The 12308-nt window shown below is 51.7% G+C and overlaps 1 protein-coding gene across 1 annotated transcript; it reads left to right on the top strand.

Annotated features, from left to right (window-relative positions):
* The first annotated feature begins 3831 nt into the window (after positions 1 to 3831).
* On the top strand, positions 3832 to 11043 carry MYMK (myomaker, myoblast fusion factor). Its single transcript, XM_063174819.1, has 5 exons — positions 3832 to 3966; positions 6287 to 6401; positions 8867 to 9015; positions 9798 to 9914; positions 10897 to 11043. Exons 1-5 carry the CDS (start codon positions 3832 to 3834, stop codon positions 11041 to 11043), a joined length of 663 nt encoding a protein of 220 aa, XP_063030889.1.
* The last annotated feature ends 1265 nt before the right edge of the window (positions 11044 to 12308 follow it).

The raw sequence follows: 12308 nt of genomic DNA, 5'->3' as shown, positions 1-12308 counted from the left end.
CCCTAAGGAAAACAGCAGCAGGAATACCTGAGAGCAATATGCATAATAGGTTTATTGAACAAGGAGACAGGAAGGGGGATTTTTTTTTTTTTAAGGGTAAGTATTCAGCTAAAGCTGCCTCAAATGAGGCCAGGCCTTAGGGAGAATGGATATTTTAAGTGGCAATTTATTCCACTAATAAAACGAGGAGGATGCAGGTGCTTTGGCAGGGCTGGGGCTGGGTGATCAGAGCTGGGGCTGCAGCAGTGGCTGAGCAGGGCTCCAGCCCAGCTGGTGGCTCTGCCTTTGTGGGACTCCTTTCCCTGGTGCCAGGGCTGTGTCTGGGCTCCACCTGGCCAGAAATTGTTCCCCACATCAGGATCTCACCTCCAGCCCCAAGCAGTGGATGGGGAGAGGTGTTTTATCCAGGTGCTGCTGCCATCCCTTCTCCAGCTAGCCAGGAAAGGGCTCGTGCCCGTGGGCTGCTCCACTCCTGCACCAGGTGCTTCCACACCAGGAGGATTCTCGATCAAAAAAAGGCAGGAAATCATCACAAACTGGATGGTGCCATGGTTGTCACATTGTTCAGGACTCTGTCACATGAGGGAGGCCACCATCCAGCCTCTCACCATCAGCTGGGTTGTGGGGATAAAAAATTAAACTCTGAAGCAATGAAGTGGTAAAAAACACTTTGCAGCACCAAAGTGCCACCCCAGGTAGAACTGCAGCTTCACTCTTTGTTTTTGAGTCATTATCACCAGTATCTCCAGCCTGGCACTGACTGGTGACACTCTGCTGAGCAGGTTTCAATTCTGACCCAGTCTGCAGCACAGGCAGATGAAAGATCATCCCATACTCACCCCAAGGAGAAAATACTCTCAATCCTCTCAGCTGGCACAGCCCCCTCAGCCCCTGTTCCAACACACACTGCTTTCGAACCATCACCCTCGTATTAAAAATAAAACAAAACTCTCTGTGTCTCTTTCCTCCACTGCAACGTCTGAGTTGAAAGGGTAGAAGGGCTTGCAGCAAGCCATGGTTAATGTTACCCTGGAAGGATCCAGGACAGCATACCAGAACCTGGGTTTGGCATCTGGGAGCCACTTTTCAGCCATATATATCACCGTTCCTGCGTGCACGCCGATCCACACGAAATTAGCCCTGTGGAATGCAGGTTTTAAAATTCCCTTTCCAGCAGCACTTAAACTCCAGGAGCTAAAATTTGCTCTTTCTCCATTTCCTACCTGTTTAGGAAAGAAGGAACAAAGTCCTGGCCCTTTGTTTTTTGGGTTCCTTCCCGGGAAGGTTTGCCCAACCCACGTCTGCACCGCGGTGTTCGCAGTGAACAAAGACCTTTTAAAGCAGCAGCAGCAGCTCCTGCCAGGAGCTCACCACCTGCCTGCCCCTCTCCTCCCCATTTATTTTGGGGGCTCTTTTTCAATAATAGCTGAAACATGTGTGCAACCTGATGGGAGTTTGTTTTCCCCCCCATGCCTACAGCGCTGGCAGCAACCCAACCAGCAGCCCAGGGTGTGCAGCTGGGAGAGTAAAAAAATTAAAAAAAAAATAGAATAAAAACCCCAACAACCTGTGGAATGTTTTCTTGCTCCTGAGAGCTCCAACACTTCCCTGCTTGGGGAGTGCCTGCCATGGCTGGCACTTGCTGCATCCAGCAGCCAACGGGGTTTCCTTTCCAGTGGGAGCCAGCTGGATTTTGGGCAAAGGGTTGGGGTGAGGAGATGTATTTAACAACTGCCTGATGGCATTTTTCACCTGATGTGTTTGCCTTGTGCACAGCCACCACCCTGGTAGCACAGCTGCCGTGTTCTGTGGGGGCTGCTTTGCACCCAGACATGGAGGTTTGCCCTCAGCAGCAGGTTTGGAGCTGTGCTTTCACCTCTCTCACATCCATCTCATGGCCACAAAAGCAGGGCAGATGATGTTTTCATAGCCAGGGATGCAAAATATTTTGTGCAACCCCCTCTTAACCCCAAATCTGCTCAAAACCCCCATGAGGACAAGCCCTGCTGTGCCCCATGGCACCGTCCTTGGTCCAAGCAGATCCTGGACACAGAATAATGGATTCATCTGAGGATATGGCCCAAAAAAGGAGCTGGGCACTCTGGGCTGTGCTGGAGCTCTGCTTTCAGCTCAGGGCTGGACACCTGGGGAGCACCAGGGTATTTAATGTGCTGGCTTGGAGGGATTCATTTTCACAGTAAACAGGGACACCGGGGTTTTTCAATATTTATTGGTCAAGATTCAGTTCTGCAGAGTTTTGTGGTAAGTTTATAGCCTGCCCAGGCAGGAGGGCGGCTGGAGATGTGGTGTGGGCAGCATCCCGCCGAGGGACGATGCCTGCAGCCAGCCAGGGAATGTGGATGGGGAATGTGGATGGGGAATGTGGATGGGGAATGTGGATGGTTCCTGCAGTATCAGCTAAAAACGGGAGCCCTACCCAGCTCATCTGAGCCCCAGGGAAGGCTCTGGGCACAGAGTCAATGCTTTAATGCTCTGTGTCAATGCTCTGTGCCATTCTCTGCACACACACACACACACACACCCCTCACTCCCCCTCCAACGTCCTGCAGTGGTTTTAAAGAATATTTTTAAAGAATATTTTTTTTTTTATCCGTGCGTGCCTGTTTTTGCTCCAGACCCCCTCCCGGGGGAGAGGCCAGCCCGTCCTATCAGCCCCGGAGCTGGTGGCTGCTATCAGAGCTCCCAGCCTCCTCCCCAAAGCCGCAGCCACAAAGGCGCTTGCTCAAGCGGAGCATTCCTGCCGCCCGTGTCCCGGGAACAGCTGTGCCGAAAGGATGCCGAGAATCCCTGCGAGGCTCCAAGGAAAAGATATTAACGCAGGGGGGGAGCAGCAGCGATATAATAAAAAGTCATAATAAAAGAGAGAACCACTGAGTGGATTAGCAGCCCCGAACGCCGCTTGGATTTTGGTTTCCTTTCCTCCAGCTTTTCCTGCTCCGCACGACAATCCGCTCGAATTCCTCCAGCCCGGAGACGCTCGGCTCCTGAATTTCAGACAGAGCTCCTGGAGGTGGCCAGGCTGCAGAGGCTGAGGGCATGGCTGGGAAATGTGGCTGCACTGAGCCCCACGGAGGGCACGTAGGCACTGGCAGCAGGCCTTGGGTGCTGTGTCGCACCAGCTACCCCGTGTCTGTCCCCAGGTGGGGAAATAAAAGGCAGGTTTGGAGCTTGGTGTGCGTTTCTCAAGTGTATAAAGGTTGTAGGATACATCCCACTGTTTAAAAAAACCCTAGGGCCTGCCACATACCAGTTCTTCCTATGTGGAAATGTAGAGCAGAGAATAATGAAATAATGCAAGGGATCTACAGGGATCACGAAGTTCAGCTCCTGACCCCGCACAGGACAGTGCCAGGTCCTATCCCTGGCCACCAGAGGGGACAGATCAGTGCCTGCCCCTCCACTTTGTGAGGAAAGAAGATGGATTTCCCTGCAGGACTGCTCCAGCAGCACTGACGAGGCTCAGCACAGGGACAGCAGGGTGTAGGGTTGGGATGTCCCCATGAGGAGCGAGCAAACCCAGAGCCCGAGCTCACCCACCATGCGCCCAAATCCAACACCCAGCACAAGGCGTGCAAGGACAACACTCCCTTTTCCTCCTTTAGAAACACCCAGGCCAGTTTTGGGGGCACAGAGCATCTGCTGCCCGGAGCCACCGGCTGTGTCAGGAATTTGGGATGAGGCAGCAGCGAGGGCTGTGGCGGTGGCAGCTGTTCCCTGCCATGAGGGCATTTAAACTTTAAAGCACACTCCCCACTGCTCCCTCCACCATTCCTGCCCTGCTCCCAGGAGCTGCTGGCCCACGAGGCACCCATGGGCTCGCTGGTGGCCAAGCTCCTTCTGCCCACCCTCAGCTCCTTGGTCTTCCTCCCCACCATCAGCATCGCGGCCAAGCGGCGTTTCCACATGGAAGCCATGGTTTACTTCTTCACCATGTTCTTCGTGGCGGTAAGTGCTCAATTTCCCCTCTACCTGCATGTTTTATCCTCCCAGATGCCCCCTGTAGCACTGAGAAGCTGATTCACCCAAGAGCAGCCAGCACAACCCCTAAAATATCCTTTTCCAGTTATTTCCCACCATGTGTGGTGCTGAGCAGCTGATGCTCCAGTTTAGGACGTCCTACAGTGTGGTCTTACAGAGATTTAGTGGTGTTTTATGGCTGAGATTAGGGAGAAGGTCTGGGTGCAAAGAGCCTTGACTGATTTGCAATGCTTTGGAGCTGGCTTTTCTCTTTGTTTTACAGCTGCTAAGTGGCCATGCTGAATTTAGGCTTTAAATTGCCTCCAGAATCTCTTGCTCTGCCTCTGTCATTTTAGCCAAAAGCACATAGTAGTCAAATTATTGATTTTGCAATTGTCAGCTGGGGATGGGAGCAATGCTGGAGTCAGGGGAGTTTCTGCACTGGGAAAGGAGAGACTAAAACAGACTGAAATACAATAATTATTAACCCTTTGTGGGTTGAAATGGGTCTTTTACCAGGCTGTTTCCCTGGCCTTCCTTTGTGTGGAAATAACAAGTGAAGAAATGTCTGTACATATATAAAATATTCCTGTTCCTGCTCCCAGCCATGTGCTGCCCTGGGCTTTGTATCCCTGCTAAGTTACTCCATACAGACACCAGCTGAGCACCCAAAGCAGCATTCCCACTGGAAAAAAATCTCCTGTTTGACTACATTTCAATGATCTGCTGAAGAATATGAAGGAAACAGCTCAGCAACCCAGCTGATGTTGCATTTCCCAATAATCCCCATCCATCTCAAGGCATCTCATTAGGGCTGGCATGTTCCTTGTACAGAGAAACTGAGGCAGGGAGTAGAGAAAGGATCTTCCCAGTGAGAAAAGCTCTCCCACATGGCTCAAAATCAGCTTGGTCTCCTATTAAGGATCCACAGAACATCCTTGACCATTTGAGCTGATTAAACCGCAATGCAGGGGGAGAAATTCTGCCAGTTCTATAAAAACTACAGGAGCAGTTAATATGAAAATATCCCTGAGCCCCCCACCCCAGCTCCCCAGGGAAGCCAGACATCTACAATTTCATTTTGCACTGGGTCTGTGTCTGCTCCACCTCCTCAAGAAGCCAGTAGGAAAATTGGCACAGGTTTCGATGGGAGGTGGAACAGGTCCTCTCCGAAGAGATTGAAGAAGAAAAATCTCCCTGAGAGGGGAAGGGAAAGAAGGGAAAGGAGGAGAGGCAGCTGCCAGCATGGTGGGGAGGGGGTTGGAAGGGCAGCAGCTGCTGCTGTTGCTTTTGTAGCATCCCACTCCTCCTCCAGCAGGAGAGCTGAACAGAGCAGTGAAAGCACATGGCCGTGGCAGACGAGTGCCAGGAACACGCTCTGCCTTCCACCCTTTCTTCCCCCCGGGCTCCAGACTCCCCGAGCCCAATCTCAAGCAGGGAGAAGAGTTACAGCCGTGGTGCAATCTTTTCTAGAAGCTGCAGGCAGCCAGAGGGCTCGCAGCAATTCCCATTATAAATTATATCAGCATCCCCACCAGGCCGTGACAGCGAGCAGCGTTCCAAGGGCGCCCAGCCAAGCGGAGCAGGGACTTCTTCAGGAACAGCAGAGCTGCCTGGTGCTGCCACTGCAAAACCTGCAGGGCTGAGGGCTGGCAGGAAAGGGAGAGAGCCAGGCAAACACCGGGAGCATTCCTCTGATTGCACTGGAAAAGGTTTCTTGGAGTGGTCTTCGTTTACGTTGCATGACCATGGGGTTTTTTGCAAATAACTTAATCAATGAGTTAATGGGCAGGAACTGGCGATTTTTAAGGGAATGCACTAATGAGTGAATTCCCCAGCATTCAGAGTCTGGCCATATAAACCCTTTTAGCCTGGACAGTGACCTGGCATCCATGCACATTTCATCAGGATGCTCATTCTGAATTGTTTTACAAGAATCTTTCGCAATTAAAACCACAACCCCAGAGTCCTCCTTCTGCTGGAGAGGCCGTCCCCCAGCGCCCAGCTCAAAGCAGCTTGGTCATCAGATTGCAAATTCTGGCCAAGAGGCAAATTAAAGCCTGTCTTAGTTTGTACTAAAAGAGAAGAATGCTGATTCTTGGGCAATTTGCAACTGGGAACGATGACATTATCACTCAAATATATTCATTACTGCATATCAGTGATCCTGCTGTAGCTGACACTGTTCTGGCCTGGCTGGCCATCCTCTCAGCAGCTACACTATTTCAAACCAGTTGATAGAGCCTTTACCTTACTGGTAAGTGGGTAAGAAACTGGTTTTCTGATAATTTTTTTTCTTTTTGAATAGTTTTACCACCTTTGTGACGGCCCTGGTTTATCAGTGCTGTGCTTTATGCGCTACGACATCCTGGAGTACTTCAGCATCTACGGAACAGCCCTGTCCATCTGGGTGTCCCTGATGGGTAAGAACTGGTCTGTTGTGGCTCCTGAGAGCTGCACCAGTGGCAGGAAGGGCTGGATTTGTCAGGATGGCTGATGGGACAGTCAGTGGGGACAGTCCCCAGAAATGCCGCTCGTTCTGAGCGCCACCTGAGCTGCCACTGAAATTGTCCTTTGTGGAAGTCAGCCTGTGCCCAGGATTAATCCAGTTTTGTATCACTAACACCTTGGAAAGTCTTTGTAATTGGTGGGGTCCAGACCAATTGAGTGGTGGCTGGGGACATTTTATTCCTGGAGATAAAGAGGCACCTGCTGGTGCTGTTGGTCAGGTGTTCCTCTGCCTGCACCAGCTCTCACACATGTCCTCTGCTTCAAATGACAATAAAACACTGGCAACCTTGTGCTGTAGTTCAAGGCAGGACAAGACTATGAGATGACTGAATCTGAAACCTCATATACCAGGGAATTTCCCATTTCTGCTCATTTTCCCCATATCAGGCCCATCAGCCTGTCTTGCCTCACTCAGGGGCATTAAGAAATGCAGAATCTCCCACTTCCCTTGGTAGCATGAGAATCAAAGTGGTTTAGTCAAAACAAATATAACTTCCTGGTTTATCAAAAGCCTGGGCTGGGCTGATGGGAATATTAGATCTGCTTAGAAAAAGCAGAAATTTATTTCACTTCCTTTTTACTATAAATCCCACCCCTTGCCCTGTTATTCAGTTTTCCTTTTCCCCACATTCGCTTCACTCTCTTTTTCCTCATTTTGTTCCTTATTTACCACCAAAACAAAATATAATGGAAACAAAAAAAAAATGAGGAAGACAAAAAGTTCAAACCTATCATTTTCCCATTTTGTCACCATGAGTTTTGAAAAGATGCAATTATTGATGGCAGGAGAAGAGAGCTGGGTCAGGGGAGAGAGATGTTCCAACAAACAAAGGTCTTGCCCAAAAATTTGGACCATTTCTAACCAGTGCCCATTCCAGACAGAGTTTCCATTTCTCCCCATGAAAAGCTGAAGTCAGCCCCAAAATGGCCACAGGATTTTCCCTTCTGCCCCACCATGGCAGATGGTGCAGGACCTCCAGCAGGGATGGGGTTCCTGCAGCCTCAGAACCCAGCACAAGCAGGGGTAAGACCCCTCAGCTGGGCAAATTCATCCTGTGAGGATGCAGGAGCACCCCCCTTCCAGGGCATGCAATAGGATCAATTTACCATTCAGGGAAAAATATGTGGAGGAAATATTACCCTTAGGAATGGCTCTGTCCCATCAAAATGTGAGTCCCAAGGGGGGCTCCCCCACTGCCCAGGGCACCTCAGCGCTCTCTCTGCTCAGCTAGAAAAGGCAACGAGGCAAATCATTTCCAAAGGGCATTTTCAGTGGATAACAGCAGTGTCAGGGTAGGTCAGAGCTGATCCAGACACTTTGGCTCCTTGCAGCAAAATTCAACTTGATTGCTTCATTACTGCGTTCAGAAACCTCACAAAAAAATACAAATCCTGGACTAGGAGGTTTAAAATATTGACCCTCTGGGAAACAACAGAGATTAACATGCGGACATTATCCCTTAGCCAAACTCCCTATAAAAGCACGATCCAAGGACATGGAAGGTGTGGTGACTGAAGCCCAGGGAAGCCTCTCACTGTGGCTTGTAAAGCCCCAGTGCACATGTGCGGACGCAGACCCTCGGGCAAACTTCCCGGAATGCAAATCCAGGACAGCCATAACACAGCTGTGCAAGCTGGAAAAGCATGGAGCCCACTGGGATCCATAACTTTTATCAGTTATTACCCCATTCTGTGCTAAACAAAAGCCTCTAATAATTTACTCACACTGGCGACTTCCAGCTTGCAAAGCCCAGGCAGGTGCTGGTGTGGCTGGGCAGCTGGGACCCCATGGCATCAGTGGGGGAGCCCCACTGCTCTGGGGTGTTGGAGCCCGTGCCAGAGTGAGCTAGAAAGTTTGGGAAGGCTGGAGATGGAGGATGAACCCAAGAGCTGATTGTGGGCTCACAGGGCATGAGGGTTTTTGCAATCGCTTCTGAATTCTGGGGCAAGGAAAGGGGAAATCATAGAGTGGTTTAAAGTGGGAAGGGAATTTAAAGATCACCTTGTTCCAGCCCCTGCCATGGACAGTGACCCCTTCCACTATCCCAGGTTGCTCCAAGCCCCATCCAACCTGACCTGGAACACTTCCAGGGATGGGGCAGCCGCAGCTCCTCTGGGCAGGGAATCTCCTTTAACCTCTCCCATACAACACTGAAATAAAAACCCAACAATCATCTCCTGGACCCACCACTCAAATGCCTCAGGATGGTTTGCTTTGCCCCACGTGCCTCAGTTTCCCCAGCAGTGTGACATGAGAAGAGTAAACCACACATTAATACAACCCCAGGGCAGGGGGGGAGAGACCCCAGGAAGGCTTTAGGGAAGCAGCTGTAAAAGGGGGCCTGTGAGCTGGTTCTTCCTCTTCTCCGTCCCTCAGCCCTGGCAGAGTTTGACGAGCCCAAGAGATCGACCTTCATCATGTTTGGCGTCCTCACCATCGCCGTGAGGATCTACCACGACCGCTGGGGCTACGGCGTCTACTCGGGCCCCATCGGGACGGCCGTGCTGGTGATCACGGTCAGATGGGTACGTGGGGCAGGACGGGCCCTGTGGGGTGCTCCTGCTGGGGAAAGGGCTGAACCCGTGCCAGGGATTTCCTCCTCACGGTGCAGCTCTCAGTCTCACAGTGATTCCTCCTTCAACCTGAGCAGAAGGCAGACAGCAGCCTCGGTGATAAATGCCAGATTCGATCGGTCTGAGCAATCTACCACATCTGCTGTCCCTGCATTTCTAATCAGCAGGAACGTATTTATGGAGTTTTTACAGCTACTCAGAGGCAGAGGGATCTGGTAAACTGCCCCAGATCTGGGGAAGATGTGGATAAAACCACAGTGATAAAGTGGGGAGGAATCTGTCTGCAGTCTGCCTGAATCCAGCTGGGACAGTCGGGCACAGTGCTGCAGTCTGTGTCCCACTGTGCTGTGGACCCAGCTGGGAGTGAGGTGGGGAAGCCACTGCAGGAGTGATGGGATAAAAATTGCAGAAAGATGATGCCAAACATCGTGGAAATACAGTGGTGCAAGTCTCAGTTATGAACTGTCACTAAGCCAGCAGCTAAAAGCAAGTGGCCACCACAGGGAGAGGATGGGCAAGGAGGAGACCAAGGCATGGGAACACCCTGCATCCTCCAGCCTGCAGATGCTGTGCTGGGATCTGCTCTCCTACAGCTGGGTTTGTGAGGGCACACTCTACCTGAGCTGGCTTTGGGGCTGAATATTTAAAAAAAATGTGTTATTACAAGGAATGAGGGTGGAGCAGCCAGCTAAATCCAGGTGAATCCACTTGGTGTGCTCTCTCCTTCCTCCCAGCTGCAGAAGATGAAGGAGAAGAAAGGGCTCTATCCTGACAAGAGTGTCTACACCCAACAGATTGGTCCTGGCTTCTGTTTCGGGGCACTGGCGCTGATGCTGAGGTTCTTCTTTGAGGTACCTGTGTGACACTCACCCTCCCTGACTCTGCAAGGTGTTAGGGACATCACCAAGAGAGGGACAGCCCCTCTCACAGCACTGGGCTGCATCCTGCCCTGCACAAAACCCAGCTCAGGTGTGGGGCTCCAGGGGTGGCATGCTGGGGACAAGGGTCCCTCCATGCTTGTCCCCATCCCCTGATCCATTCAGAGCAGGTGTGACAGCAAGTAGCACACAGGGTGATGCTCTCTTTTCCCCATTCAGTGAGTGACAAGGACAGGGGATGTGCTTTCCTCAGGCACACGTGGTCCTCAGAATGGCTTTGTCAAGCGCGAGCAGGGTTATTTGGAAACTGGGCACGGGTGACTTAAGGACACCTCACAGCGACGCGGCAGGGACTGGATCCAACCCAGGCATGGCCGGATCCAGAGCTGGCTCACGCCAAAGAAAAGACTCTCAGTGACTCCCAGGGGCACTCGATGCTGTGTTTACATCCTTCTCCTCCTGCTGCTGGCCAGTCCCCCCATCCTGCTGGGAAGGGTCCCGCCGGGCAGGCGATAACCCCCCGACACAGCTGCCGGCCGTGCCTGCGCTCAGCCCCGCCGTTACGGCTGCTCTGTGCTTTGGGAGCTGCGAGATACAACCTCACAGGCATCCCCAAGGATTATTTTTCAAAGCATTTAGTAATTGCAAATTCTAGCAGAACATAAAAATGTCACTTAGCAGAAGCCGCCTCCCCGCGCGCCCCAGCCTCGCCGCCGCGTCCTTCGCGGGGTAATGAAACACTTCATTCAAGAATCGGGAAATGTGCAAATTAGAACGTGTTAAATCCCCTTTGCTTTAGGGTTCTTTTTTCACTGGAAATCCTTTCTTCTCTGACAGCAAAGGGAGGCAGAAGGTTCAGGAATCTTTTTTATCCCCTTCCTTTCGGCTACTTGTAGAAATTTAATGTCCCCGGCCCTGCTGCTCCCGCTTCTCACGGCGCTCTCCCTGCCCGCAGGAGTGGGATTACACCTACGTGCACAGCTTCTACCACTGTGCCCTGGCCATGGCCCTCGTGCTGCTGCTGCCCAAGGAGAACAAGAAGGCTGGGAGTGCCGGGACCCCCGCCAGGCTGGACTGCTCCACGCTCTGCTGCTGCGTCTGAGCCCGTGGGCACGCGTGTTCCTGCCCCTGGTGATGGAGGATGCAGCCAAAAGGAAAATGCCTGCCTGTGCTGGGTTTTCCTCTGGTATCTTTTCCCACCAGCTCCGTGCCTGCTCTGGGATTTTCTCCCCTGGGAAGCTCCCTGGGTAACCTGGCCTAGTGGAAGGTGTCCCTGCCCATGGGCATTGAAACAAGATGGGCTTTAACGTCCCTCCCAAACCATCCTGCGATTCACCTTTCCACCACCAGCCCTAGCAAAGCTTGCACTTCCAGTTTGGTACATATCCCTATTCTCCCCGGAGGAGCACTCAGCTGGGCTGTGACCTGTCCCCTGCCCCAGGAGACCCCTGCCCTCCCAGCCACGTCACCTTCTCCTGGGCTGGCAGGACCCAAGTTGTGCCCTCCGTGCAGGTTTGCTGTGCACACAAAGCTTGGTTTGCGACACCCAATTAACAGAACCTGTATTTTTTTGTGAGATATTAACTATTTTATTTATGCATTCTCTTGATGTAAATAATATATACTAACAAAGACCTTGCCAGTGTGCAATGCCAGCATTTCTTCAGCGGGGTGGGAAACTATCCAGCTCCACTCAGCTCAGTCAGGGGCAGATGCCAATTCCACAGCAGAGCTCTGGGCACGGCCACCACAGCCCCTCAAACCTGGAGGGACCTGCAACACTGGGCACTTTGTCCTTGCAGACCTGCAGGCCCAGGCAGCAGGTGCCTCATTGGTATGGAAAGTACATGGAAAATGAGAGGCAGAGAAAAGAAGCTCCTGGAGGGAGGGGGGAGGGCTGTAAGCCTATAACATCTCCTCTAACAGACTATTTACTATAGCAGAAGTGTATGATTTATTTAGACTGTCTGGGAAAAAGGCCAAGACTATATGTCATGGACAATTAGAGCAGTATTGATATACAGAGATGTCCACAGAAAGCCCACATTAAGCCTGGGTTCCTCTGGAAGAGAAATCCACCCCAGTCATTCATCAGAGCAACTTCCTGCGACGGGGCAACAACCAAAACCGAATGAGCTTCCAACAAAAATAGAAATGAATTATGAACCCCCAAGCATCCAAGAGTCACTGGCAAGCGGTGGCACAGCTGATGCAGCTGCATGCAGAGGCTGAGCTGGCAGAGAGCTTGCAAAGGGTTCCCCAGCACCTAAACCACACAGCTCCATTCCCTCCCAGCATCCAGCCCCCAGAATGTTTACAAGATGCTCTCAGGGTTTACATGCAAGGCTTTCCTCATTGCTTGCACGC

Source organism: Melospiza melodia, chromosome 22 (genome assembly GCF_035770615.1).
Source record: "Melospiza melodia melodia isolate bMelMel2 chromosome 22, bMelMel2.pri, whole genome shotgun sequence".
NCBI classification, from domain to species: Eukaryota; Metazoa; Chordata; class Aves; order Passeriformes; family Passerellidae; genus Melospiza; species Melospiza melodia.
This window is presented reverse-complemented; position numbering and strand designations above follow the sequence as displayed.